Consider the following 25,911-nt stretch of genomic DNA (forward strand, 5'->3'; position numbering starts at 1 on the left):
AGATTGAAGGACATTGATATTCTTATAAGTAGTACTGTCACTACTATGTAGTAATCTAAATGTTACTTCAGAATTAATTTAACGGGCAATACTTTAACCAAATACGTAATGTTATCCACCTGATACAACGTATTTGTATATGTATGAAGTATGAAATATTATGTATCCGATAACAAATTTAAAAGAATGTACAAGTAGTCCATCATTGAATTTGGGTTAGAAGGTTATAGTTAGAAAGGGAAACGTTTTCCTGAAAACCAGAACAAAAGGGAAAAAAAAAAGGAGAATAGAAGTAGTGGTAGTAGATGGGAGTAAAAGAGTTGAAAAGAAGTACGACTACATATTTGGATTAATCTCCCACAGTCACCGGTGTCTGAAAATCCGGTTTGATTTTAAAATTAATATACTACAAGAAGTATTTTCCAGTTTCCACAACAACACTGTAGTCTGTGTAGAAGTAGTAGGGTTTTAATCTGGGTAGCCCCAATTTTACCCAAAATCCAAAAGAGAAAGTATTCAATTACTCTCTCATACTAACTAAAATTGTTGTTATTCCTTGAACATTTAATTTCCCCAAATTGTCTGATGCTGAAACCCTAGGTCTAGGTCTAGGTTAGGTCTGAAAATTCCAGTTAGGTGGAGTGGTGGTGGCGGAGGTGGCGGAGGCGGAGGCAGAGGCGGAGGCGGAGTCAGAGCATGAAGTAGGCGGTGAAGAAGAGGAGGTTGGTGGAGAGCTGAGCCGAAGCCATGGAAGGCGAGCAGCATGACATTGTGTTGGCTTGTGTTGTATCGGGTGCCCTTTTTGCTTTTCTCGGTTCTTCATCTTTCTCCATTCTATGGGCTGTCAATTGGCGCCCTTGGCGTCTCTACAGGTCTCCGAATTTCTTATTATATCCAATTCATACTGGTACATTTTTATTATTATTACATGATTATCATCTTATTACCCTAAGCCCTAAACGGATTGTTTGTTGCTTCTCTTCCATGCAGTTGGATCTTTGCCAGAAAATGGCCAGATCTCTTCAAGGGACCTCGACTTGGTATTATATGTGGTGCACTCACTCTATTTGCTTGGTTCGTTGTTGTTTCTCCTCTTTTGTTACTTGTTGCTTGGGGATCCTGGCTCATTCTTATTTCCGGCCGAGATATTATTGGCCTTGCTGTCATTATGGCTGGAACTGCTTTGCTTTTGGCTTTTTACTCCATTATGCTTTGGTGGAGAACGCGTTGGCAGAGCTCAAGTAATTTTCTTGCCTTCTAACCTATACTCTTCATGCTTATCTTTGATTATTATTATCATACAATGCCCATGTCAAATTTAACAACTACCTTTTCAATATCACGTTACGTTACATGCTTAATCCAACCTCCGATATATTTCCTAAGCTGCTGTTTTACCAAATCCACCTTTCATATTTATCCCAGCTTTGACCGGGACTCCATACTAAGTGCTCTACTTGACAAACATTGGCCTGATCACCCCCTTTGACTAAAATCATTAAGAAAAATTCTCATACAAGTAGGGAGGTGAAGTGGGGGGCAAAACGAAAAGATCAAATGGTGCTATCCTTAGCCCAAAACTCTCTTAGGAGGTGGTTGTACTCTATATTATTGCTGCCTAGCTCTAATGAATACTCAACGTATACAACCTATTTCCTGCAGGACTTTATGTTAAATGATATTTGAACTTAGGTGCATCCAAGGTGTATTTTAGGGAACAAGTAGTGGTTCATCAAGATTATAATGTGTTTGTGACTTCAATGAAGTGGGTCTAGTTTGCGGAGTTTTGAAGCTATTTAATTTGACAATTTAAAGTTGTATGTCAAATGAATAAACCATTTGATCAAGCTTTAGGGGTTCTCTCTCTTCTTCTTCTTCTTCTTTTTTTTTTTTTTTTTTTTTTTTTTTTTGGAGAAGGTCTGTTCTTGTTGATGCCAAGTGTTTCACTTAGATGATCACTTGCTCTTTCTTATTTTGTAGATAAAGTCGTACACAATTGTAAGATGGCCTTTTGCTCTATCCTTCTCTAATGTTCTTATATGCCTTAAATTCATCCCCACCTGCGAAGGATAACAAGTGAGCCATGCGGATGCAAATTTTCTATTGTCTATGGACAAAAGATTTGCCCTTTAATATGTTTTAAGATTTTCATATGGAAAGTGGTAGATTACTAGATTGTAAGGCTGAGTAGATAAAAACAAAGTGCCCAAGTTAGGAAATGTGTGTGTGTGTGCGCGCGCATGTGTATGTTAATCTTGATTAAATCTGTGAAAAAACACACAAGGTTTGGAAAAGAAATAGAGGTGATTACATGTATAGCTGGAGGAGGAAATTGCTGTACATACTTCTAATTGACTGAAATGCATTTGTTTCATGAAAGGGTTGAATATATTGCTTCAAGGTGATTACATGTATAGCTGGAGGAGGAAATTGCTGTACATACCTTTAATAGACTGAAACAGATTTTTTTCATGAAAGGGCTGAACATATTGCTTCTTATTATTTAAAAGACAAGAACTGCTCCATAGAAAAAATGGTGCAGTTTTTTATAGAAGAAGCTAGGAAGCTGATGAGTTGTGAGCAAAAAGTTTGTGTTTTATCTTCATATTTTTTTGGGGTTTCTTCCAGTAAACTGGTGTGGGTTTTGCTTTTATATCTCCATATTTATTTCCTCACTGTTTTTTCATGCTGTGAGCTTAATAATATTCTACTTTGACTGACACTGTTTCAATTGACTTTGTGCTAACAGGGGCTGTCGCCTTCCTTCTTCTTTTTGCGGTTGCATTGCTTTGTGCCTATGAACTCTGTGCTGTGTATTTTACTGCTGGTTCTAGAGCATCCGAGCGATATTCTCCCTCTGGATTCTTTTTTGGTGTATCTGCTATTGCCTTAGCAATCAATATGCTCTTTATCTGCCGAATGCTATTTAATGGTAATGTCTGCAACCATGTCTGACACTGCCTTTGTATCGATAATTGATAATTGATTTAAAGTTGCTGAGATTTCTAATTTATATTAACTTCTCTATCTGTACAAATTGCAGGTAATGGTTTAGATGTGGATGAGTATGTTAGGAGAGCATATAAATATGCTTATTCTGATTGTGTTGAGGTGGGCCCTGTGACTTGCTTGCCAGAACCACCTGATCCAAATGAATTATATCCCCGCCAATCTAGTAGGCAAGCTCCCATGCTTTCTATCTATTGAGGATTACTTTTGCAACCTAGGGTCTGGATTGTGTTTTTGATCTACCTTTGTATATTTTTATCTGATGCCCCTCACCCTCTCTCCATTCCATATTTCCAAACGCTAAAAAGTGAGGGCTTCATCTCAATACTGTTTTTTTTTTTTTTTGTTTTTTGTTTTTTGTTTTTTTTTTTCCCTGCATTGGATGAAAGGATTAGATTGAGTAATGAGATAATTAGGAAGAAAGTACGGTTACATCTATTGGGAACAAGATGAGGGAGAATTGTTTAAGATAGTTTGGCGATGAAAGATAAAGATCGGGCGGTCTGGTAACAAAGTTAGAAGGGGTGACACTGACACCGTGACAAAGTGATTGGATCTTGAGGGGTAGGGGAAGACCTCAAAAACTTGGAGGAGGATGATCGATTATAATATGAGCCTTTTGGGGATCGAAGAAAATATGGCGTTAGATAGGGCGAAATGGATAGAAATAATCTACAGTGAGGACATGTCATGATTTTAAACTTATATGATTTTTTTCCTATGTGTTTTCAAACTCTATTTGTTTTCTTGCGTTAAAGTTTTCTCAAACTTTTTTCTCTGTTTTTACTCGCTTGATTTTCCTTTCTATTTATCTCTCCTTACTTCCTTAGCGATCTTTTATATAGCTTTCTCAAATTTTATATTTCTAATCTTGTTTTTGGGTTTTCACTATGTGCTACCCTCATTTTTGGCTGACTATGTTCTTTCTCATTCTTTGTTCACTTTCATTTTATCACTTATCTTTCGAGGAAACCCAGGTTAATCTCCGATATTAACATCCCAATTTATTCCCTCTGTCTTTTCAATTTTTTAAAATTATGTAAAACAAAAGATAAAGATTATATTGTGAGATATATCTCAGAGTTAAGCTTGGATTTTCTCCTTATCTTTCTCACCTCTTTTTCTTTTTCCCCGGACGGTTCCTTGTGAAAATTCATGTGCCCCAAATCACTATAGAACTAATTATACCTTGATTGTTTGGAATTTGGTTCATTGTTAATGATACCATTTATTTTCATTTTGCTTATGTTTGGGTCCTTGTAAATGTGACATGCTCTAGCGTTTCTTGCTCATGCTTAGGATCCACTTTATATCTTATGGATTTACATATGCAGGGTTTCACACTTGGGGACCCTCTATTTTGGATCACTATCTGTGCTTCTTGTGTACTCAGTCATGTATGGCTTGACAGCTAAGGAGGCACGTTGGTTGGGAGCCATTACTTCAGCTGCAGTAATTGTCCTTGGTGTGTTTGTAGAAATTTTCCAACATTAGGTTTTCATATAGTGCCTTATCTTTGAATGCATCTAATATACCAATATAATATGTTTACTACAATTTTTGGTGCAGATTGGAATATGGGAGCATGCTTGTTTGGCTTCCGGCTTCTGAAAAGTCCTATTGCTGCATTGTTTATTGCTGGCGCATCTCGTGTATTTCTTATTTGCTTCGGCGTACATTATTGGTTCGCCCCTGTTGAATTTTTCATGAACTTGCTCTGAATATATGAGTTTGTCTTCCATCACAAATCTGTATTTTTGTTTTCAGGTACTTGGGACATTGTATAAGTTATTTGGTTATGGCATCTGTGCTATTAGGAGCCGCTGTCTGTCGTCATTTATTGGTTACAAATCCGTCAGCTGAAAGAAGAGATGCCTTACAGAGCACAGTTATTCGTCTCAGGGAAGGATTTCGACGAAAAGAGCATAATACTTCATCAAGTTCTTCTGAAGGATGTGGTTCAAGTATGAAGCGCAGTAGCAGTGCTGAAGCTGGTAATCTTGGACATGGGGTTGAAGCTATAAACAGAAATGGCGGAGGCGGACATTGCACTGGTGAAGCCGTTGGTTGGAACAATGCTACTTTACTCCGAACCACAAGCTCTCATGAGGGTATAAACAGTGAAAGGAGTTTGGACAGTGGAAGGCCTAGTTTAGTTTTACGCAGTAGTTCCTGTCGCTCTGTTGTTCAAGATCCCGATGTTGGCCCATCCTTTGTTGAAAAGAGCTGTGATCACAACTCTATGGTGGGCTATTCCAGTGGTGGCCTTGAAAGTCAAGGCTATGATTCAAGTACGTCAACCTCGGTGAATTACCTTCCAGATCTTAATTTAGCTCCTGTACATCAGGAAAAGCTCAATGATCCTAGGATTGCAGCCATACTTAAGAAGAGGTCAAAACAGGGTGATCGTGAATTGACTAACTTATTGCAGAATAAAGGTTTGGATCCAAATTTTGCAATGATGTTGAAGGAGAAAGGTTTGGATCCAGAAATCCTGGCATTGTTGCAAAGAAGTAGTTTGGATGCTGATAGAGATCACTGTGATAACACTGACATTACTATCATTGACTCCAATAGTGTTGACAATGCTTTACCCAACCAAATTTCTTTGTCTGAGGAACTGCGGCTTCGGGGTTTAGAAAAATGGTTGCAAATATTAAGATTGCTTTGGCACTATGCAGCTGGTACTCCCGAGAGGGCATTAGCTCTTTTTAGTCTCGTCTTCATACTAGAAACAGTGTGTGTTGCAATTTCTCGTCCTAGAGTGATTAAAGTTGTAAATGCTATTCATCAACAGGTTAGGCGCAATTTCTCTTTTATTATTGTTCTTGCTCACAAATGTTTTTTTGTTTTGGTTCTGCTAAAATTTAAGGTTTGAATCCTGCAGTTTGAGTTTGGAATCTGCGTGGTTCTTCTGTCCCCTGTGATTTGCTTGATTATGGCTTACCTGCGGTCTTTACAAGCAGAAGATACATCAATGTCATCTAAACCTCGAAAGGTACACCAACTTTCTTCCTGTTTTTCAATACTAATCCAAGTACTTTCAAATATATTGTGTGATTGTAGGACTTTGATTTTCTAGATATATGGTGTCAAGCTTGTGCCTAATTGCCAATTATTTTCAGTCAAGTCTAAGTTTATCAGTCTGCCACATTAATTTTTCTTAATGAGTTACGGGGCTGTACTTTTTGCTACTCTAAACTCTAAAGTGCCCTTTTGGGATAACCTTCATTTTTTTCTTCCTGTTTATAAGTTATTCCACGTCCAGTTGGAATTTGGAAACTATTCTCGGTCATTTATTCTCTTCCTCTATTAAATAATCCTTAGAAGCTTGTCTTGTACCTCATGAGAATCAATTGTTATGTGTGATCATATTCTGGACTCTTTTGAATGCGTTATGCTGCTCTGACTTCTCGTAATCGGGAGTTTACTTTGGATTGATAGGGTTGTTAAGAATAGGATTGCTGGATCGACCCGATTATACATATATGCTTTTGCTAGTCTTAGTCTTATTACTTGTCGGGAATTAGAAAGTTACTCTTTTATTTTTCTCATCCATTTTCACTTATCCCTTACTCTGATTATGAGAAGATAGTATATACTATATAAAATAGTAAAATTATATTTTAAAACTTACTTTATGAGCAACTCTCATTATTATTTTTGGAAGATCCCTTTTTATTGTAAAAATCTTATTATAATTCCTGAATCACCGTACCCGTGGTTCCAACTCCAAGTTTCAGATCCTATTAATATGTGTCCCGACTCCTGAGTCTTTAAATTTTTAAATCTCCAAGTTTTGACACTCAGACCTGTACCTTGTTCCGAGCATATCCTAGGTTTTAATCAAGTTTTTATAAAATATACTAATAGAAAAATTATTTGGATGTAGAGTTGTAAAATTTGGGATACAAAATTGTTTGTTGTTAAATTTGTACAATTTTTAAGTTGTAGGATTGGACTGGATTCCTGTCTTTTAGAGTTCCCCAAGGGAAGAAGTTGAAGTAATAGAAAAACTAATTTTTTTGAAGGATTATCTACATCTAAACATCCAATCGAATGACGATTGATTGTTCTTAAAGAAAGATCTAAACTGAAACTCTTTTATCTGATGTAAAACTTTGTTATCCAATAGTAATGTTTCTTACGTGTCATATCTACCGCCAAAAAATTTCATTCTTTTCATGCTATGGTGGAAGAGGGATAGTGATGGAGAAAGAAACAGCATGTCATATTGTGAAGTAATTTTCACACATAAAAGAGGAATCACTATTATATATGGAAGCCACTCTGTTTCAAGTAATACATGGCAGGGGGAATTAAAAAGGAGGTCTAAAGAGTAAGAAAAATAATGAAAAGGAGATTTAGTGTTGCGCTTAAAATGAATCCTATGTAGTGGAACCAGCGAGGGTAAAAGAGGGATGGAACTCTAAAGCAGGAGAAATTAAATGGATATTAAAAGAACCGATGAAAATGGAAAATGGCTTGAAAAAAAAAAGAATGTTGGGACTAGTGTACATTATTGCACCATGTATATATTTATTTCACAAGAACCTCTTTTAATTTGGCTGATAGTGGAGATTATGTTTTATGGTATATCTGATTATGTGTTTTGGTGTCTTTTGGTTATTATTATAACTGGACAAATCTGTTGCTGCTTTCTCCCTGGAATTTCAGTATGGTTTCTTTGCATGGTTGCTGAGCACTTGTGTTGGATTGCTACTTTCCATATTGAGGTATTTCACTTCCTTGTTTAAAATCTTTTGACGTTACTGCTGTATTGATTTCTACTCACCCGTTTCCTTATAATGGTTTGATTATAGCATGCACAACAATCAAGGAGAATTAATTGGAAATTAAGAGAAATCTATGGATTGGAATTTTGTAAGAAAAGAATAATAATAATATTAGTTGATTGGTCTAGAAAGATAATTAAAAAATAAGTTGAGTGAAATTTTGTAGGGGAAAAAAAGGTCAAGTGGAATGTTGGAAAAAATGAATAAAATTTAAGATTATGTGCCTCAGTGGAGTATTGTAAGTAAAGTGGGAAAAAGTAGTGTGAGAATGGATGTAATAAGGCGGGCCATATACTTGTAATGGAATAAAGGTTTGCCATATACCTAATTGTAATTATTTTAAGGATCCAGAAGGACTATATGATTTGGCATTACTTTTTTAAACTTGTTTTGTTGGAAGAATTTTCAAATATTGACGAGTACTCCCTTCGTCCTCAAATTTATATAATCGTAGGCTTGACCATGTATATTACGAGTAGATTGAAGTAGAATGTAGCATTGATGCAATATAGGGTAAAAATGAGGACAAGTGTAGGGACGGATACCAGCAAAATCAAAATTTAAAAAAGTGGGCACAACAGAAAATAAAAACCAAATCTATACTTTAATTCACTACTACAAGAAAGACAACTAATTTTAACGTATAAAATAACACATAAATAGATACTCCCTCCCTTTTAAAATACTTGCTCCACTTTTCATTTCCGGCCGTTTTTAAATACTTGCTCTATTTCCTAATTTGGAAAGCTTTTACAATATTTACTTAATTTCTCTCACCTAGTGGACCCAACATAAATTATATTTTATTAATTTCATATTCTCTCTCCTCCAATTCTCTCCACTACTTTTGCTTTGTACGATTTTTTATTCTTCCACCAACGGACCAACCCCACTACCTCCATATTTTATTACTTTCTCCAATTTCTTCTAAAACTCCGCACATGGAGAAATGGAGCAAGTATTTAAAAACGAAGGGAGTATGTATTAGTAAATTTTGCGAAAAATTACCTTTAAAATATTGAATTTTGCGAGAAAGTACCTTATTAAAAAAGTTTTAAAAATCTACCTCATAAAACATATTTTGCTTTAAAATGGTAGCACTACTAGGAATAAGGTGGGTTGACCAATATTCGCGGTGTTGACTACATCGTTCTTTCACTTGTTTATTTTTTCCCCTTTCCCTACGTTTTTTCTTTTATATCATACGTCTTTTTCCCTTATAAACACATTTTGTTGATTAGGGGTTAAAATAGAGAGAAAAATTAATTAGAAAAATAATTAAATGGGGGAAATAGTAATTACGTGAGCGTTACGTGATGGTCAACACTGGAAAAATTGAACTCACTTATTCCAACTAGTGGTACTATTTCTCAACAAAATGTATTTATGGTAAATTTTTTCAACTTTTTTTATAAGGTAGTTTCTTGGAAGATTCCAAATTTATAAGAAGGTAGTTTCTCGTAAATTCCAATTTATAAGGTAGTTTCTCCCAAAATTTCCATGTATTACTTCTTTTGTTTTTTTTTCCTTTTTCTTTTATAATCGTGCCATTTTCCTTTTTGGGTAGTTGCATATTAATTGCTCCTTATTTGGTATGCTTGTTCGCCTTTTGCTTGTGTTCACACACAAAGTATCCTAACTGCCCTTGTTCACATGTGATAACAATCTTTGTTACCCCCCATTCTCTCATTAATTTGTTTGTATCACATGAGCAAATTTGATATTCCCCACCTTTCACTCTTTTTTCTTGAAAATCTTGTGCCCATACGGCCATACCAAGTGGTAAAAAAAGGGGGAAGTGTGTTTTCATTTTGGTTATTAATGTTATTACAAATTTTTTAAAAAGTAATAAGTTATAAGATTATGACTGGCATGATGGCTGTTGTAATGTCAGTAAAATAAGTTTCCTATATCAGTCATATGTGGCAGGTAACTATGTACAAATTAGATTTTTCTCCTCCAAATTCTCACATTGATATCAAGTCAACGCACAACTACGTATTGGATAAAAGGAAGATTACATGCTCCCAAACTAGATGGTTGCTCAGATATATGGGTTTGCTGATAACACAAGGCCTTGTCTGTCTTAACTTTTGGCTCCTTTCTCAACTGGGCTAAAATTTCAAGTATATGAAGGGGGACAGACATGCCGTCCCCCACTCCCCAATAATTATGCGTGCCGTACCCACAAAAGTCAGCCATAATCATTTTTTTTTGAGACGTACTCAGGACGTATTTTGGACGCATCCAACCTATACCCGTACTCTGTACGTTCCTGGTACAGGAAATGCAGGTTGACAGGCATACTGACGCTTAATAGCCTAGTCTTTGCGTTCATTTTCTCTCTACTCACTCTCCAATGTCTTTCCTTTTTTACTCCACAATATTTATACCTCTCCACACACTCTTCAATTTTTCGTTACACTCACAACGTTTATACGCTCAACATTCATTCCCTTACTTTATCTTTATACTCCACTCACATTTTCAATATTTTCTTAAAATGCATATCTACAGTAATTGAGTAGACCATTAAATTATTGAGGGACTTGTTTGGTTGATAGTGACAAATAAGAATATAACATGATTGAGGGAGAAAGAGTTGATGGATGGTTATACATCATATAAAATATGAAGTAAGAGGATGAGAGTGACTAGTGAGGCATTTAGGGGCAGTGCCCACATCACTTGGGCTGAATGAGTTGGCAGATGTGATTTTTCATTTAAGGTAATAGTGCAATAAACTAAGGACTGTTTGAAATAGTTTACATGATAATTTTTTTGAGGATGAGGGAGTAGATAGTATAAGTATGGTCATGGTCAAGATTTTTTAATGGGTGGAAGTGAGGAACATTGTCTTACTCCATAGGCTATAGCACATCATCTAAATGTGATGTGTTACAAGTGTATTATATGGGAATTCATATCCTGGGACTCTGTGGTGTTACTGAAGTGTGTAGGTCTGCAGAGTTTGGTGGTGGTGGTGGTGGTGGAATGATTGGTAGGGCTTTGGATCATGTATGTAGAGATATAACTACTGACTGAAAAAAACAGATATACACACACATACATATGCATGTGTGCATACACAAAACATTTGTTTAAAATAGTCTATATGTATAATGTCAGTTTCTCCCGGGCATTAAGAAGGCTTTGACCTACTGCACACATGATATGATCCAGCAACAGATGCAACTCATCTTCTTTGCTGGCAGAAGTGTTTCCATGATCATTAGCGAGATCACAACCTCTTCAGAGTATTAATGTTCTGTGTATATGTTTAAATAATTAATATATATATGTAGCTGTGTATGCATCTGCTGACTTGTTTTTTAGTTTATTTGATTGATTCATATGGCCTGAATATATCATTAGCGAACAAATGCATTAAAGATTTATGATTTGTTACTTTGTTCTTGTTTGTTGCTGCAGCAAATCATCAGTTCTTCTTGGATTGTCCTTGACTGTACCCCTCATGGTGGCATGCCTTTCAATTGCTGTTCCGTTATGGATTCGCAATGGATACAGTATTTGGATCCATCCAGACAGTTCATCTAATCGAACTGAAAATCATCAAGCCCTTGGACGGACAGAGGTTTTAATATTCTTAGCAAGCTATTACTTGATGTTTTGAGTGTTTAAGTCCTGTGCTATATCATTCTCTGTTATGTGTATTGAATAAAACATAAGGTTGTGCATTTTGGTAATTGGTAGCTGTGGAAATGGAAGTTTGCTGAATTTGACATTTGCCTAACTTAAAGTTTCCTTTTTTTGTTGGTATTACTAGATTAGTACCCACACGTTGCACAGTGTTGAAAAATAATTAATCTATATTTCTTTTATATCTAATGTTGTTGATAACAATTTAACATTATTTGGCTTGTTTTTTTTATTAAACAAAAGTCTGTTATAAATATGCGGAGTATAAAAGAACATAATCCTTTTTTTAATAATGGTTATTATTTAATGGTCCTTCATAATATTTACTATGTGATTGAAAATATACTAAAATGATGGTTAAACAAAATATGTATAATGTTGCATTATCTATTGAGCTTATACGTTTAGATTGGAAGCTAAATAAACAATATCTATATCTACCGCTATTAAATATTGTTATATTGGGAATTTTCAAAAGTAGAACAGAATATACAACAACATTGATGCTAAAGTCTAAGATTGGATTTTTAGTTTCATACTATCTTGGTCCTAGTTTTTAACAAGTAAAATGAAAGGGTGTAAAAAAAAAACAAAAACATTGATGACATCATATATAAATTTGGAAGGAAATTTTCTAATGAAAGCTTGAAATATAAGACACTTTAGAGAGTTGATGACATCAGCATGTTTTGTTTTAGTAATAGTTAATAGATTTTCTTTTGATTTCTTTTTACTCACATCACTTTAAAGTTTTTTTGAAGTTGACCCTTCGTGTACCAAAATATTCCGACCATATTATGCCTGACGAATTTCCTTTAAGTTAGCGAATTGTTGTGTGTGTTTGTGCTTTGGTTGTTATAAATGACATTTCATATTTTCAGTGCAAGACGTATACCATAATAAATGGTTTTAATTAGTCGTGTCTGTGATCGCTATAAAGGTTGCTGTGCAGTGGTCCTTAATGAAGAGGCATTACGCAGGTTTTATTTCATGCTTTACAACCATGTGCGTGATTTGACCAATTGAAAAAGATCCATGTTATCTTCATAGTTAAAGAGTTGTGGAAAATCTTCTATAAAATCTAGCTTAATATTTAACTTTTGACAATCTTACCTTGTTATGCTGCATGAATATAAAAGTTTCCAACATTTATAGCAACTAAAGTGATGATTTAATTTTATTGATACACTAAATGGTTCTTATAATAGCGACAAGATTAGTAAGTTAATGGTCTGAAGCGGATGTTGTGGTGACGTGCCGATGCGGCTTACATCTAAATCAGATGTTTTGGATTGGACGCTAAATCAAAATCTGTCGCAGAATGGGCTTTATGCAACACAAAAACACTGATTTCCTATTTTCATATGTAATGGATTGGATTTTCGGGGATGGCCTTTATAACCATCATTAGAATGGCCTTTATAACCGATTATATTCTACCCCTATTAAGTAAAAGTCATAGGTGGATTTATGCTTCTTCCAGCTGCAACCCCAACCCCCCTCCCCTCTTCCTCTTGGGAGCAGACTTGTTAACTTAAATTATACTTTGTTTTGGTTTAGATTTGGATTCGTAGTAATCAGGTGTTGCTTTTCCAGGGCATTGCTTTTCTCATCTGCGTAACGATTTTTGTTGGATCGGTGATATCACTCGGTATTATTGTTTCTTTCAAGCCATTAGATAAGTTGTCTTACAAAGGATGGAATGGTGATGGAAAAAGCTTTGTATCTCCTTATGCATCCCCTGTTTACCTTGGTTGGGCAATGGCTTCGGCAATTACTCTACTGGTCACGGGTGTGCTGCCTGTGATATCTTGGTTTGCAACTTATCGGTTCTCTATCTTCTCCGCAGTATGTTTGGTTTTATTTTCTGGTAAGTATGACCATGCTAATTTTATTTGCTGCAACTCTATGAGTTATCATTTGATTTTAGGTCTAGCATTCTAATACTGTCCGTCTTTAATTTTCCCGTTCTGGTGTAGTTGTCCTTGTGGTATTTTGTGGTGTGTCATATGCGGAGATAACAAATTCAAGGGTTGATCACATTCCGACAAATGGCGATTTTCTAGCTGCTTTGCTTCCATTGTTGTGCATTCCAGCAATTCTATCCTTGTGTACTGGCCTGCACAAATGGTGAGCAGAAACTTAAACTTGTTGGTCTACTCTTTGATCTGTAATGTAAGGGGATACTGTATTTGATTTTCATTGACATACTTGCAGGAAGGATGACGAATGGAAACTCTCTCGCAGTGTCTATATTTTTATTGCTATTGGTCTTCTTTTGTTGCTCTGTGCTATATCAGCTGTCATAATTATTGTCAAGCCTTGGACTGTAAGTTGGATCCTTTTTATTGCTTTTTTACTACCTTAGCGAATTATTAATTGAAATTTTACTAAGATAGAGGAAACAATTGATCCGCAGGGAGAGCAAAGGGTTGGAGGCCTTTTAGATAGGTCTCGATACTCTTGACATAATATAGTGACATCAGTTTTTTAATGTTGTTGCACAGGTAGGGGTGGCATTTCTTTTGGTTCTTCTATTAATCGTGCTGGCTATTGGTGCCATTCACCTTTGGGCTTCAAATAATTTCTATTTGACCCGGGCACAAATGTTCTTCGTTTGTTTTCTTGCATTTCTTTTAGCTGTGGCAGCATTTATGGTTGGACGGTTAGAAGGTGAGAAAATTATAATTTTCTTTTTTACTTTGTAACTGTTTGCATGACATTGTTTGCTGTGATGATACTCAATATTTTACTAGTTTGTTTCCCCTCTTTGTTTCCAGCCAAACCGTTTGTAGGAGCATCTGTTGGGTATTTTTCATTCTTGTTCCTCCTTGCGGGTAGAGCACTGACTGTAAGTCTGCTTTTGTTTTAGATTCTAAGTCTTTAAACTTCTTCTCTTCCCGTTGTCTTTTCTTCTTTCTTCCTTAAGCGTGCCTTTGTTTTTTTGCATTTCCCCTCCCCTCTCCACTTGCGTGGTTATTTTTTATTTTTTTTTTAATCATCTGCATGAAATTTATTTCTTTGGGATATCATGTTATTTTTAAAATTATATATTATTTTAATTATATATATATACACCTACACTTCTTTATTCTGTAGGTTCTTCTTTCACCTCCCATTGTTGTCTATTCTCCAAGGGTGCTTCCTGTATATGTATATGATGCTCATGCAGATTGTGGAAAAAATGTCAGGTTTGTCTTATATAACTTGACATATTTCTACTAATTGTATTTTTTCTTTTTGATAATTGGTGTAATATGCTGAGTATGATGTCGCTTCTTTGATAGTGGTGCTTTTCTGATGCTTTACGGCATTGCATTAGCGACGGAAGGGTGGGGTGTTGTTGCCAGTCTTAATATTTATCCGCCATTTGCTGGTGCTGCTGTCTCAGCAGTTACACTTGTTGTTTCCTTCGGATTTGCCGTCTCACGCCCCTGTTTAACTCTTGAGGTGTGGCTTGAATGATGACAGTGTAATTCTTATATTTTGGTATTGTGTCTGATTGTTTAATGTGCTTACATATTGGCATGTATATGCATATCTTATGTGCAGATGATGGAGGATGCTGTTCATTTCCTTAGCAAGGAAACTGTTGTTCAGGCAATTGCACGATCTGCAACAAAGGTGTGTGTGTGGAAATAATTGGATCGACACTGAGTTTTGTTTCAAGATTTGTTATGGGCGTTGGGGCTAATTGTTTCCCTTTGTAAAAATTATGAATCAAGTTGAAATTGTACAATGAGAACCATCTTAATATGACAACTACTCTTATTGTGAGAACCACATAAGGTACATGCTACATAACTACGAGGTACATGATAAAATATGAACAAAATAATTCAAAATAATTTTTTTGAATTATTTTCAATTTTTGTTCCAAAAAAAATCAAGGTGCACGTCTTATATACATAAGGTACATGTCCTAAAAGTATAAGGTACATTTCCGAAAGGTATAAATTATAGCTCATAGCCTAAGATAAAAGGTACATGTTATATAGTTATAAGGTACATCACTTAATTTTTTTTTTTTAAAGATAAATTTTGTAAATAAAATAAAAAAAATAGATTTTAAAAGATACATCACTTAATTTAATTTAAAGAAATTTTTTTTAACACCTTTATTTTTGTGTGTGTGTGTGTGTGTCTGTGTGTCTGTGTGTCTGTGATCTATCAATTAATTTATGGAAATATTGATACTAGCAGTCTCTACTATCAGCCGTTTTCTTATAACTGGTTTGATCGGTTACTTAAGCAGTGTGTTCATTCGCAATTTTTTTTTTTTCAAAAATAAAAAAACTTTAGCCACTCCCATCCATCGACTCTGGCCACCTGCCTCCCTCCAAACTCCCCTTCCATCATCTTCTCCAGCCACCTCCCATCCCACCCAAAAAAATAAAAATATAAATTCAGACCACTAAAAACGCAACACTTAACATAAGTAATTGGTCAAACTGATCATAATAGGTCAAGGACTGTTATGAGAAGAAAGCTCTCATAATTGGGTCCGCCTTGAGTTAATTGAAAGCTGGGACTTTTCAACGAAGATAGCTGATAGTTTGGACTGATGTTGTCAATTTTTCCTTAATTTATGAGAGATTTAATCATGTAGTTTATGGTGTCTATTTAAAACATGAAAATAACGTTGCCTTTGTCAATGATTATGTGTAGTACTGAAGTGTTGGCTTTCTTTCATTCTTCTGATTATATTCATAGCTGTTTCATTTTCATATTATTTAAGATAGTTGTGTTTAAGCCTTGCCATTCTGAATTTGGTGGCAAGAGGAATTCACATTAATTTGTGTGATCCATGTAAAATTGATTTGTAGACTCGAAATGCTATCTCGGGAACTTACTCAGCACCGCAAAGGTCTGCAAGCTCAGCTGCACTCTTAGTTGGTGATCCTACTATTATACGTGATAGAGCTGGGAATTTTGTGCTTCCAAGGGCGGATGTCATGAAGTTGAGAGATCGTTTGAGAAATGAAGAGTTGGCTGCAGGTTCTTTTTTAGCCAGATTCTTGAGCTGTATGAGTCTCCAGTGTGAATCTACTGGTGATATGGGGCAGCGGGAGTTATGTGCTCATGCTCGTATTTTGGCTTTAGAAGAGGCAATAGACACGGAGTGGGTGTGTATGTGGGATAAGTTCGGTGGTTATCTTCTTCTTTTGCTTGGTCTAACTGCAAAGGCAGAGAGGGTACAGGTAAAGGCCTTTGTTTCCTGTTTAGAGTCATCATTTTTTGCTTCCTCTATGCTATAGTGGGCTTTAATTGTTCCAGTCTGACATTTGATTTGTAATAGGATGAAGTCCGCTTGCGTCTTTTTCTTGCTAGTGTTGGATGCTCAGATTTAAGTGCCAAAAAAATAAAAAAATGGATGCCAGAAGATCGAAGACAGTTCGAACTTATTCAAGAGAGGTTGGTTGTGACAGCTAGGAAATTTTCAAACAATTTGTAGTTATTCGCGAGTTTGTGCTTTGCTGACTGTGCTATAATTACTCTAGCTATCTGAGAGAGAAGGAAATGGAAGAAGAAATATTTATACAGAGACGTGAAGAAGAAGGGCGGGGCAAGGAGAGGAGGAAAGCCCTTTTGGAAAAGGAAGAGCGCAAATGGAAGGAGATAGAGGCTTCTCTTCTGTCTTCTATTCCTGATGCTGGAAGCCGGGACGCTGCTGCAATGGCTGCTGCAGTACGTGCTGTTGGTGGAGATTCTGCACTCGATGATTCTTTTGCACGAGATAGGGTGTCAAATATTGCACATCGCATACGTGCAGCTCAATTATCACGTAGGGCGCTCCAGGTGGTGTTTTGTTGCATGCAGCATTTACCTCGTATATGCTACTTATTGTCTTGCTAGTTCTTTAATATTGTCATGTTTAGAATAAAATCATTGTAGATGTCATAGTTCACACCAAATCATGAAGTGCTGAATATTTATATTGAACTTCTTGCTATTAAACTAACAAGTTAGTGTATTTGAAATTTTTTTTGCCATCGGCAGACTGGAGTTCCTGGTGCTGTCTGTGTTCTTGATGATGAGCCTAGAGCAAGTGGTAGACACTGTGGACTGGTGGATCCAAGTGTGTGCCAGAGTCAGAAGGTTACCTTGTCGGTTGTGGTGATGATACAACCTGATTCTGGGCCAGTTTGTCTATTGGGTACTGAATTTCAGAAGAAATTCTGCTGGGAATTCCTGGTGGCGGGCTCTGAACAAGGCATTGAAGCAGGTCAAGTTGGTCTTAGATTAATTACAAAAGGTGACAGGCAAAATGCAGTTGCGAAAGAATGGAGCATCAGTGGGACATGTATTGCAGATGGAAGGTTTGTCTATCAAACTTTGCTGTTTCAGAAAAGCATTATGTGCATTTGTTCTTCTTTGTGTGTGCTTGTACATAGGTTTGTGGAAGCAATTATGTATGTAGTGTGCATATGCCATGTTCATCATACTGATTGTGTTTCTCCGACTGTCTGTACTTTGTTGTAATTAACTTCTGCTATCTGTTTAGATCAAAACAGTAAGTTTATCTGTATTGGGAATGAGGGTGCATAAAGCTAACACGTTGAATGACATACTGTTGCTTTTCTGCGTTCTTCTTTGAATGGGCTCCTCTTGTTTGCTGTCATAATGTGGACTTTACTACTCTAATATCTGTAAGGAAGTCTTAGTGTTCATCAGCAAGTATTTCATGATCCCTTTTTTCAATACCCAGGTGGCATTTGGTAACAATGACGATTGATGCTGACCTTGGTGAAGCAACATGCTTTGTTGATGGTGGTTTTGATGGTTTTCTGAATGAATTACCTCTTCAAGTGGTGAATGGTATTTGGCAACAAGGAACAGAAGTTTGGATTGGTGTTAGACCTCCTACTGGTGTGGAGACGTTTGGTAGGTCTGATAGTGAAGGAGCTGAGTCCAAAATGCATGTAATGGATGTTTTTCTCTGGGGAAGGTGCTTGAGTGAAGAGGAGATTTCCTCTCTTCATGCAAATGTGGGTGCACCTAACTACAATATGGTCGATCATCTCGACGATAATTGGCAATGGGAAGATTCGCCTTCAAGGGTATGTTTTATACATCTTTTTCTCATATGTTTTATACGTTAGTTCAGATTCTGTATTGTACGTTGATATAGATGATTTATGTCCAAGTGATTGATTTTTGGCTATAAAAAAACGTTTGGGTCCAAAAAGACTCAAGTGTTGGTAACCTTGTTAGGGTGTTTTATGTGTGTGCTGCACAGATACTCTTGAGATAGTATCATAGGCTCATTATGAGTACTTAGTCTCTAGTTACTTTGAGCAATTGAGCTTTATCTTCTAGTGTCATATATGTCCAGGTGTTGAGTCCTTGGTTTTTTTTTTTTTTAACAAAAACAGAAAAAAATAAAATTCCACTTCAAGATGGGGTAGGAGATATTTGTACCTTGTCGGATTATCAAGTATGCTACTTGGTAAGTTTGGAGAGTCTTGAGTAACATAGCAGAAGGAATTTACCTTATTAAGTTTGGAAAGTCTGGATAGCAGATATTTGTACCTTATTGGATTGTCAAGTATTCGATCGTTTAGGTCACTACTTCACCTCGACAGTTAGACCACAATGCCCATTAATTAAATCCTATATGTGACTGATAGACTTTTGTAACCATAAAATGTGTTCAATTTCTTGATAAATTGAAATACGACCAACAGTAGTTCGAATGTATATAATATTTTTTTTAACACTTCTTTTTACTAGTTAATGCGCTCAAGTCTCATGATAGGTGCCCAAATATTCATAGTGAACTTCAGTGCGTGCTTCTTTTGAAGTTCTAAAGCGTTGGCCGTATCTGTAAAAATTATTCAACATGCACTAGAAGCAATTTCAGGAGGGTACCTATGAGATTTTAGAAAACTGACTTTTTACTAGAATATATTATCCTGAATGGAATCATTTTAAATATCAATTTATTAGTAGAAATCGATCACCTTCTTTTAAATTGTGTAAATAAGAAGTTTATGTAAGAGTCGAAGAACCATGAGGTGAATCAGGAATATTTTTGATAGGAGATTGAAGTATTTTTCCTTGGAGATGGAAAATTCAGCCTTATTATGGGTTCATTACCACATACTTTGAAACTTCCAATATGCTTTTTTGGGTAGATATAAGATGTAGTTTAACTAATGAGGTTGTTTATGGTATGACTTTGTAGGTTGATGAGTGGGATAGTGACCCGGCAGACGTAGATCTGTATGATAGGGATGATGTAGATTTTGATGGACAATATTCTAGTGGGAGAAAACGGAGATCTGGGCGTGAAAGTGTTGTGTTTGATGCGGATTCGTTCTCGAGAAAATTGAGAAGACCAAAGATGGAAACTGAGCAGGAGCTAAATCAGCGAATGCTTTCAGTTGAAATGGCTGTTAAAGAGGCTGTTTCTGCCAGAGGTGAAAAACATTTTACTGACCAAGAATTTCCCCCAAACCACCAGTCATTGTTTGTGGATCCTGAAAAACCTCCTCCTAAGTTGCAGGTAAATGTCGAGATTATGATTTAAGGCTCTCTGATATTACCTTATCAGTAATATGGCTAACCATCACCTTCTCATCCAGGTTGTTTCCGAATGGATGAGACCAATGGATATAGTGAAACAAATTCGATCAGATGCTTGTCCATGCTTATTTTCTGGTCCAGCAAATCCATCTGATGTTTGCCAGGTTTGATACTGTAGTCCTGCTTGTGTTTTCTATAGTTTTGTTTGTTTTATATTTCATCTGTCCCATATTAAAGTCCACTATCTTAGGATCCATTCACATTTATTTTTAATTTTTTGTTTTTTATTTTTTTGATTAATTGTTATTGTTAGTCTTGTTATCCCTCCCTCCCACTTTATTTTTACCATTTCCATTTTGGTGTCCCAAAATGTGCTTATCATTTCCTTTTTTGGCCTACAATTATTCGCTTTATGTCTTCATTGGAAAATGTTAATGTGTTTACTATGAATTCAACATATATTGGGGACCATCAATACCCACTAAATTCTAAAATGACTTTAATGTCATCTCTCTGTTTTTTCATAGTTTAACTAAAATTACAAAATAAATGTCAGCATTTAATCATTAATCATATCATGTCTCAACTACCTTAATTTTCGTGAAATAAACGCCAACGGGAAAAATAATGAGGGATGGACGGAGTACTATTAACAAAAAATTAGAAATTAGAAAACTGGTTTGTACTTTTTGTTGCTAGTTTTTAAAACCATGATGATTCTAATAAGTTTGACTACTATCAGCCTTTTTTTTTTTTTTTTTAATTTATTTAATTTATTTTTTTATTTTAAGAAACTAGAAATGTATTGTATGACTTTCCAAAACAAAAGTCAAAAACTGTGTTTTTAGTATATTTAATTTCAAAATAAACTAAATCCCACTATTTAATCCTTTTACCCACTTTCCTAAAAACATTTTCAGAAGGCAAATGAAATTAAAATTTGGGGATGGAGGGAGTATGTCAAGCTGGTTTGTTAGAACCTCACATAAATTGTTTGGACATTCAGGGGCACTTAGGCGATTGTTGGTTTTTGAGTGCTGTTGCTGTTCTAGCTGAAGTCTCTCGAATCTCTGAAGTAATTATTACTCCAGAATATAATGAGGAAGGAATATACACTGTTCGCTTCTGTATTCAGGTAATACGTTTTGTACTCATATTAGGGTAAATATATGCTTAGGGCATGTCATTGTTTAATTATCTTTTTGCTATTTGTTTTTATTGTAAGTTGTATGCTTAATTTTTTTTTCTATTTCGAAAGCGCACTCCTTTTCGCTGATGTAAGTTTTTATTTTAATATATATATAAGTTCAGGCGCTGGGAGCTTGAAGAGAGACTACCTAGCTTGCTTAGAGTTTGTTCTTAGATCTGAGAAGATGGGCTATTATTTTGGGTAGATTAATGTGTGAGAACTTCTCAGTTATAAACATGTCCTACTATATTAAATACTGACAGAAGCTAACTAAAACACACAACATATCACACTTATATATGTGTTGCGCATACTTTCAAAGTCAAGGGATTTATGGTGCGTAGAGTCAGGACTCAGGATTAAAAGATATGTAAATGAGTTTTTCTAGAATTCATCCTTCTTAATTTTTTTTATTTATCTATTTTTTTGCCTTGTTTTTGATGGATTTCTGGTCCCCTCTTTTTTACATATATGGCTTATTATGGATTGACGTGAGCAAATTTTTCTACTGTGTTGTGTTTTCTTTGGAAAAAAACTTTTCTGCACTAATGTTTATCTTGATGAGGGAAAAAAAAAAAGATGAAAGTAAACCTTTTAACTGATGTCTGATTAAGTAATATTTTGTCTCAAAGTACTGCAGAGAAACTTCATCAGAATGCTTAATGATGCTATGGAGGTGTAATCCGTGGTTTATACACACGGGTGTACAGTGCTCATCGTACACCCGGATAAATAAAAAAAAGGCGGAAAGAACATCCTGTGTTTCTTAAAGAACATACATGTATTTGACAAAGAACATGTTTGTATTTGACAAAAACATGCATTACCAAAGAACATAAAGATATAGTAAAAAGAACAAGATAAAAACTTAATAAAATTTTCTGAAAAATTACACATTAATGGAAAAAATTTATAGGTGATAAAAAATCGAGTAGGGCCGGGCCATATCATAATTTCTCGTGCCCAAACCCGTAGAAAAGTAGCGGGTTTTCGGGCTTTTTTCCAACCCTATTTTGGACCGGAGCGGGTCGGGATGCGAGTCATGCCAATGTTGATCACCTCCTAAAAAAATCCTTACCGAAGATATCATTTCCCCAAAAATTAGTTTTCTATCTCTCCAAAAAAAATTCAACTTCCCATAATAATTTAGTTTTTACACTCTAATATTATTTTCAATTAAAAATAATTTAAGATTTCAATATCAAATTTCAAAATAACATATGTTAAAAGAACATAATTTATATTGTAAAGTACATGTAGTTCATACCTAAATAACACACTAATCAAACTCAAAGAACATACGATAACAAAAGTAATTTAAATATGACATATGATAATAAAAATAGAATTTGGGCGTCACTACGACCTTAAAGAACATACACGCCATATTCAAAGAACATACTTTGTATTATTAAACCCAAAAAAAAACATATATGTTTATCAACATATGTTAAATAACATAAGTTATAATGTAAAGAACATATTATTTTACTCAAAGAACACACTGATCACACTCAAAGAACATATTAAAGGTATGTTCTTTGTCAAACATAGGTATGTTCTTTATCAAACACTATATGTTCTTTCCGCCTTTTTTTGTTTACCGGGTGTACCATGAGCATGGTGCACCCGGGTGTAGTATCTAATTTTTAATGGAGGTGCATGATTTTATTTTTAATTTTAATTGCAACTGTAGCCTACCTATTTTTGTACATGTCACCATTGTTAGATTAAGGTTTTGAGCTTTGTATTTTCTTATAACATTGGTCTTAACAACATTAGAACAATCCAATTGTGTGCTCTTTAGGGTGAATGGGTGCCTGTTATTGTTGATGATTGGATTCCATGTGAAGCACCTGGAAAGCCAGCATTTGCTACGAGTCGCAAGGGAAATGAACTCTGGGTTACGGTGTTGGAGAAGGCATATGCCAAATTGCATGGTTCCTATGAGGCATTGGAAGGTGGACTTGTCCAGGATGCTCTGGTAGACCTCACTGGGGGAGCTGGTGAAGAAATTGATATGAGGAGTCCACAGGCACAGATTGATCTTGCAAGTGGGAGATTATGGTCTCAATTATTGCGCTTTAAACAAGAAGGTTTCTTACTAGGTGCTGGGAGCCCATCTGGTACTGATGTGCATGTCTCTTCTAGTGGCATCGTGCAGGGGCATGCCTACTCAATATTACAGGTTATTTTTCAACCACTTTCCTGACCGTGTTTGTTCACATTATCTTTTCTTGTCCTGCAAAGCTATAGGAACTGATAGTTGTAGGTCACTCTTTTTACCTTGGGTACGTAGGATGAGAAATTAAACTTTAATGATGCAGGTTAGAGACATAGATAATCACAAGCTTGTTCAGATACGCAATCCATGGGCAAATGAGGTTGAATGGAATGGACCTTGGTCGGATTCTTCACCAGAGTGGACAGATAGGATGAAGCATAAACTCAAGCATGTTCCTCAGGTGTTTAATGCTTCTGTGTGTCTTGTTACTTAGATTAGGGCTTCTTTTACTTCCTGAGTTCCACAGTATCTTTATGTACTGTGCCCAAAACTGTGTTTCCATGTATGAGCGCCTTGCAGGAGTTTTAAAATATTCTTTACTTCTTAAACAGTCCAAAGAGGGTATATTCTGGATGTCCTGGCAAGACTTTCAGATCCATTTTCGGTCTATATATGTCTGCCGCGTATACCCCCCCGAGATGCGCTATTCTGTCCATGGGCAATGGCGAGGATATAGTGCTGGTGGCTGTCAAGATTATGATACATGGAATCAAAATCCCCAGTTCCGCTTGCGGGCGGTTGGAGCGGATGCATCGGTTCCAATACACGTCTTTATTACTCTAACCCAGGTATGGAAAACAAATTACCTTCTGATATAATGGCTATTGTAAATACGTCTGATGATGTTTTTCTGTCAGGGAGTGAGTTTCTCTCGAACCGCCACTGGTTTCAGGAACTATCAATCAAGTCATAATTCAACAATGTTCTATATAGGAATGAGAATACTCAAAACTCGTGGCCGACGGGCGGCTTTTAATATTTACTTGCATGAATCTGTTGGGGGGACCGATTATGTTAATTCCCGAGAAATATCGTGTGAAATGGTTTTGGATCCAGATCCAAAAGGCTATACTATAGTGCCTACGACCTTTGCCCCTGGAGAAGAAGCACCATTTGTTCTCTCTGTTTTTACAAAAGCATCAATAACGTTGGAACCTTTATAGTCTCATCTAGCATGTCTATACATGCATTTTTGGTAGGCCTTTGACCTCCCTTCTGAGCTTTGATTAAGGTTGTCCCTAGCCTATGCTGTTTAATTGAATTACGGGGCTGTGCGGATAAACACGGTATTGCTTCCTTTTTTTTTTTTTTTTTTTTTTTTTTTTTTTTTTTTAATATAAAAAAATAAATAAATAAATAAAAATATCTCCGTATCCTGTTTTTCAGTCTCTGAGCTGTTTAATATCTTTTCATGGCAGATCCAGGATCAGTTATTGTGCTTAGCATCAGCTATTATGGTTGTATGTGGATGAGGTAAATGATCAGCAATTGCAAAGATGCAACTTACCATTCTTTGGTTGCTCATACTGCCAAAGTTACTGATGTTGCTAGTACTGGGGGAAGTCTCAGAGAATTACTGTGTACATCAATTTCTTGTAAATGAAGCGAGAAACGTAAATAGATAGGCAGGAGGAATTGTAAGTAGGAAAAAAAACATCAAATGTATTGTCGCTTTAGGGAGCTTGAGAGCTGGCTGCAGCGTGCTCATAACTCATAAGCTCATTCATTGTTTATATAGTTTATAGTCAATCAGCTATAGGTCTGATGCTAATTCATTGTCCATAGCCAATTTTGTACAGATTTCATTATTTGATCGATAATATAACCTCTTTTTTCTTATACATATGAGCTAATCGATAATATTACATGCTTGTTAAACATGTGAAGAAAGTGCAAAAATCAAAGCATTCTTTACTAATGTTGTCATAGATGTGGTAAACCGGAGAGGACAATTAGCATTTACTACATCACTCGCATAATCTCGCTCGTGGAGCCTTGGTACTTTCAAGTGAAGTAGGAATTTACCTTGTTGCAGCAGCCGTGAGTATTACAATGCCAAAGTCTTGCTTTGTAATGCTCGATAATGTGGGCATCAATATTGACTTTCACATAACCAGTTGGTGGGCATAACCACGATATTTTCTTTGAATAGGAGCAATACTCATTGACTAATCTCGTAAAACCCACAACCTCCATAGCAAAGTCGGTCTTGCATTGTCTATTAAAATTAGGTTCCAACACCTCCACGTTGCACACATAATTTTGAAGATCCTTCACACATTTATATTTTGCTAGCCAAAACCAACGATCTGTAAAAGAGTGGGTGCTTCACTTATCCTTCCATATCCCAACACTTAAGCTTGGTGACTTGTCTTAATCCCGTACTTAACATTTTTTAGCTTACGAGATGCATCACTAACCTCGTTTTTCAAAATATAGGTGTTTTTAGGGAATAGAGGGGGGGGGGGGGGGGGACGAATCGAAACGACATAGGGCTGAATCTCAGTGGATCGTGGGCCTCGTGGCAGCAAGGCCTTATTGTGCTTTTTTTTGAGTTTCGGGGTCGGGACCGAGAATGTGGTGATTGACCCTTGAACATGATTGGGGGACAGTTTGTATCGCTGGTGATGATGGAATGAGGTGATTGATTGTTTACATGAGAT

The 25,911-nt window shown here is 35.9% G+C and overlaps 1 protein-coding gene across 1 annotated transcript; it reads left to right on the forward strand.

The window, feature by feature from the left end:
• The first annotated feature begins 236 nt into the window (after positions 1-236).
• LOC145606050 (calpain-type cysteine protease DEK1-like) lies at positions 237-25,089 on the forward strand. The gene is made up of 31 exons (XM_081662111.1): positions 237-872; positions 991-1,241; positions 2,750-2,932; positions 3,044-3,179; positions 4,344-4,474; positions 4,579-4,693; positions 4,777-5,806; positions 5,897-6,007; positions 7,687-7,745; positions 11,238-11,400; positions 13,062-13,335; positions 13,445-13,595; positions 13,683-13,794; positions 13,973-14,138; positions 14,246-14,316; positions 14,565-14,656; positions 14,753-14,915; positions 15,018-15,089; positions 16,292-16,666; positions 16,765-16,880; positions 16,967-17,264; positions 17,466-17,785; positions 18,175-18,526; positions 19,654-19,974; positions 20,054-20,158; positions 21,001-21,129; positions 22,991-23,371; positions 23,511-23,648; positions 23,800-24,036; positions 24,106-24,534; positions 24,667-25,089. Exons 1-30 carry the CDS (start codon positions 748-750, stop codon positions 24,409-24,411), a joined length of 6,483 nt encoding a protein of 2,160 aa, XP_081518237.1. The 5' UTR covers positions 237-747; the 3' UTR covers positions 24,412-24,534; positions 24,667-25,089.
• Positions 25,090-25,911: the final 822 nt, after the last annotated feature.

This window comes from Chenopodium album, chromosome 22 (genome assembly GCF_948465745.1).
Source record: "Chenopodium album chromosome 22, dcCheAlbu1.1, whole genome shotgun sequence".
Classification (NCBI taxonomy): Eukaryota; Viridiplantae; Streptophyta; class Magnoliopsida; order Caryophyllales; family Amaranthaceae; genus Chenopodium; species Chenopodium album.

Bases quoted from the DNA above. Each gene is read 5' to 3' on its own strand.
- LOC145606050 (XM_081662111.1), top strand. From the start codon at position 748: ATGGAAGGCGAGCAGCATGACATTGTGTTGGCTTGTGTTGTATCGGGT. The intron at 14,317-14,564 runs GTAAGTCTGCTT...TTTATTCTGTAG, and splicing joins TTGCGGGTAGAGCACTGACT to GTTCTTCTTTCACCTCCCAT. The intron at 16,881-16,966 runs GTTGGTTGTGAC...TAATTACTCTAG, and splicing joins TTCGAACTTATTCAAGAGAG to CTATCTGAGAGAGAAGGAAA.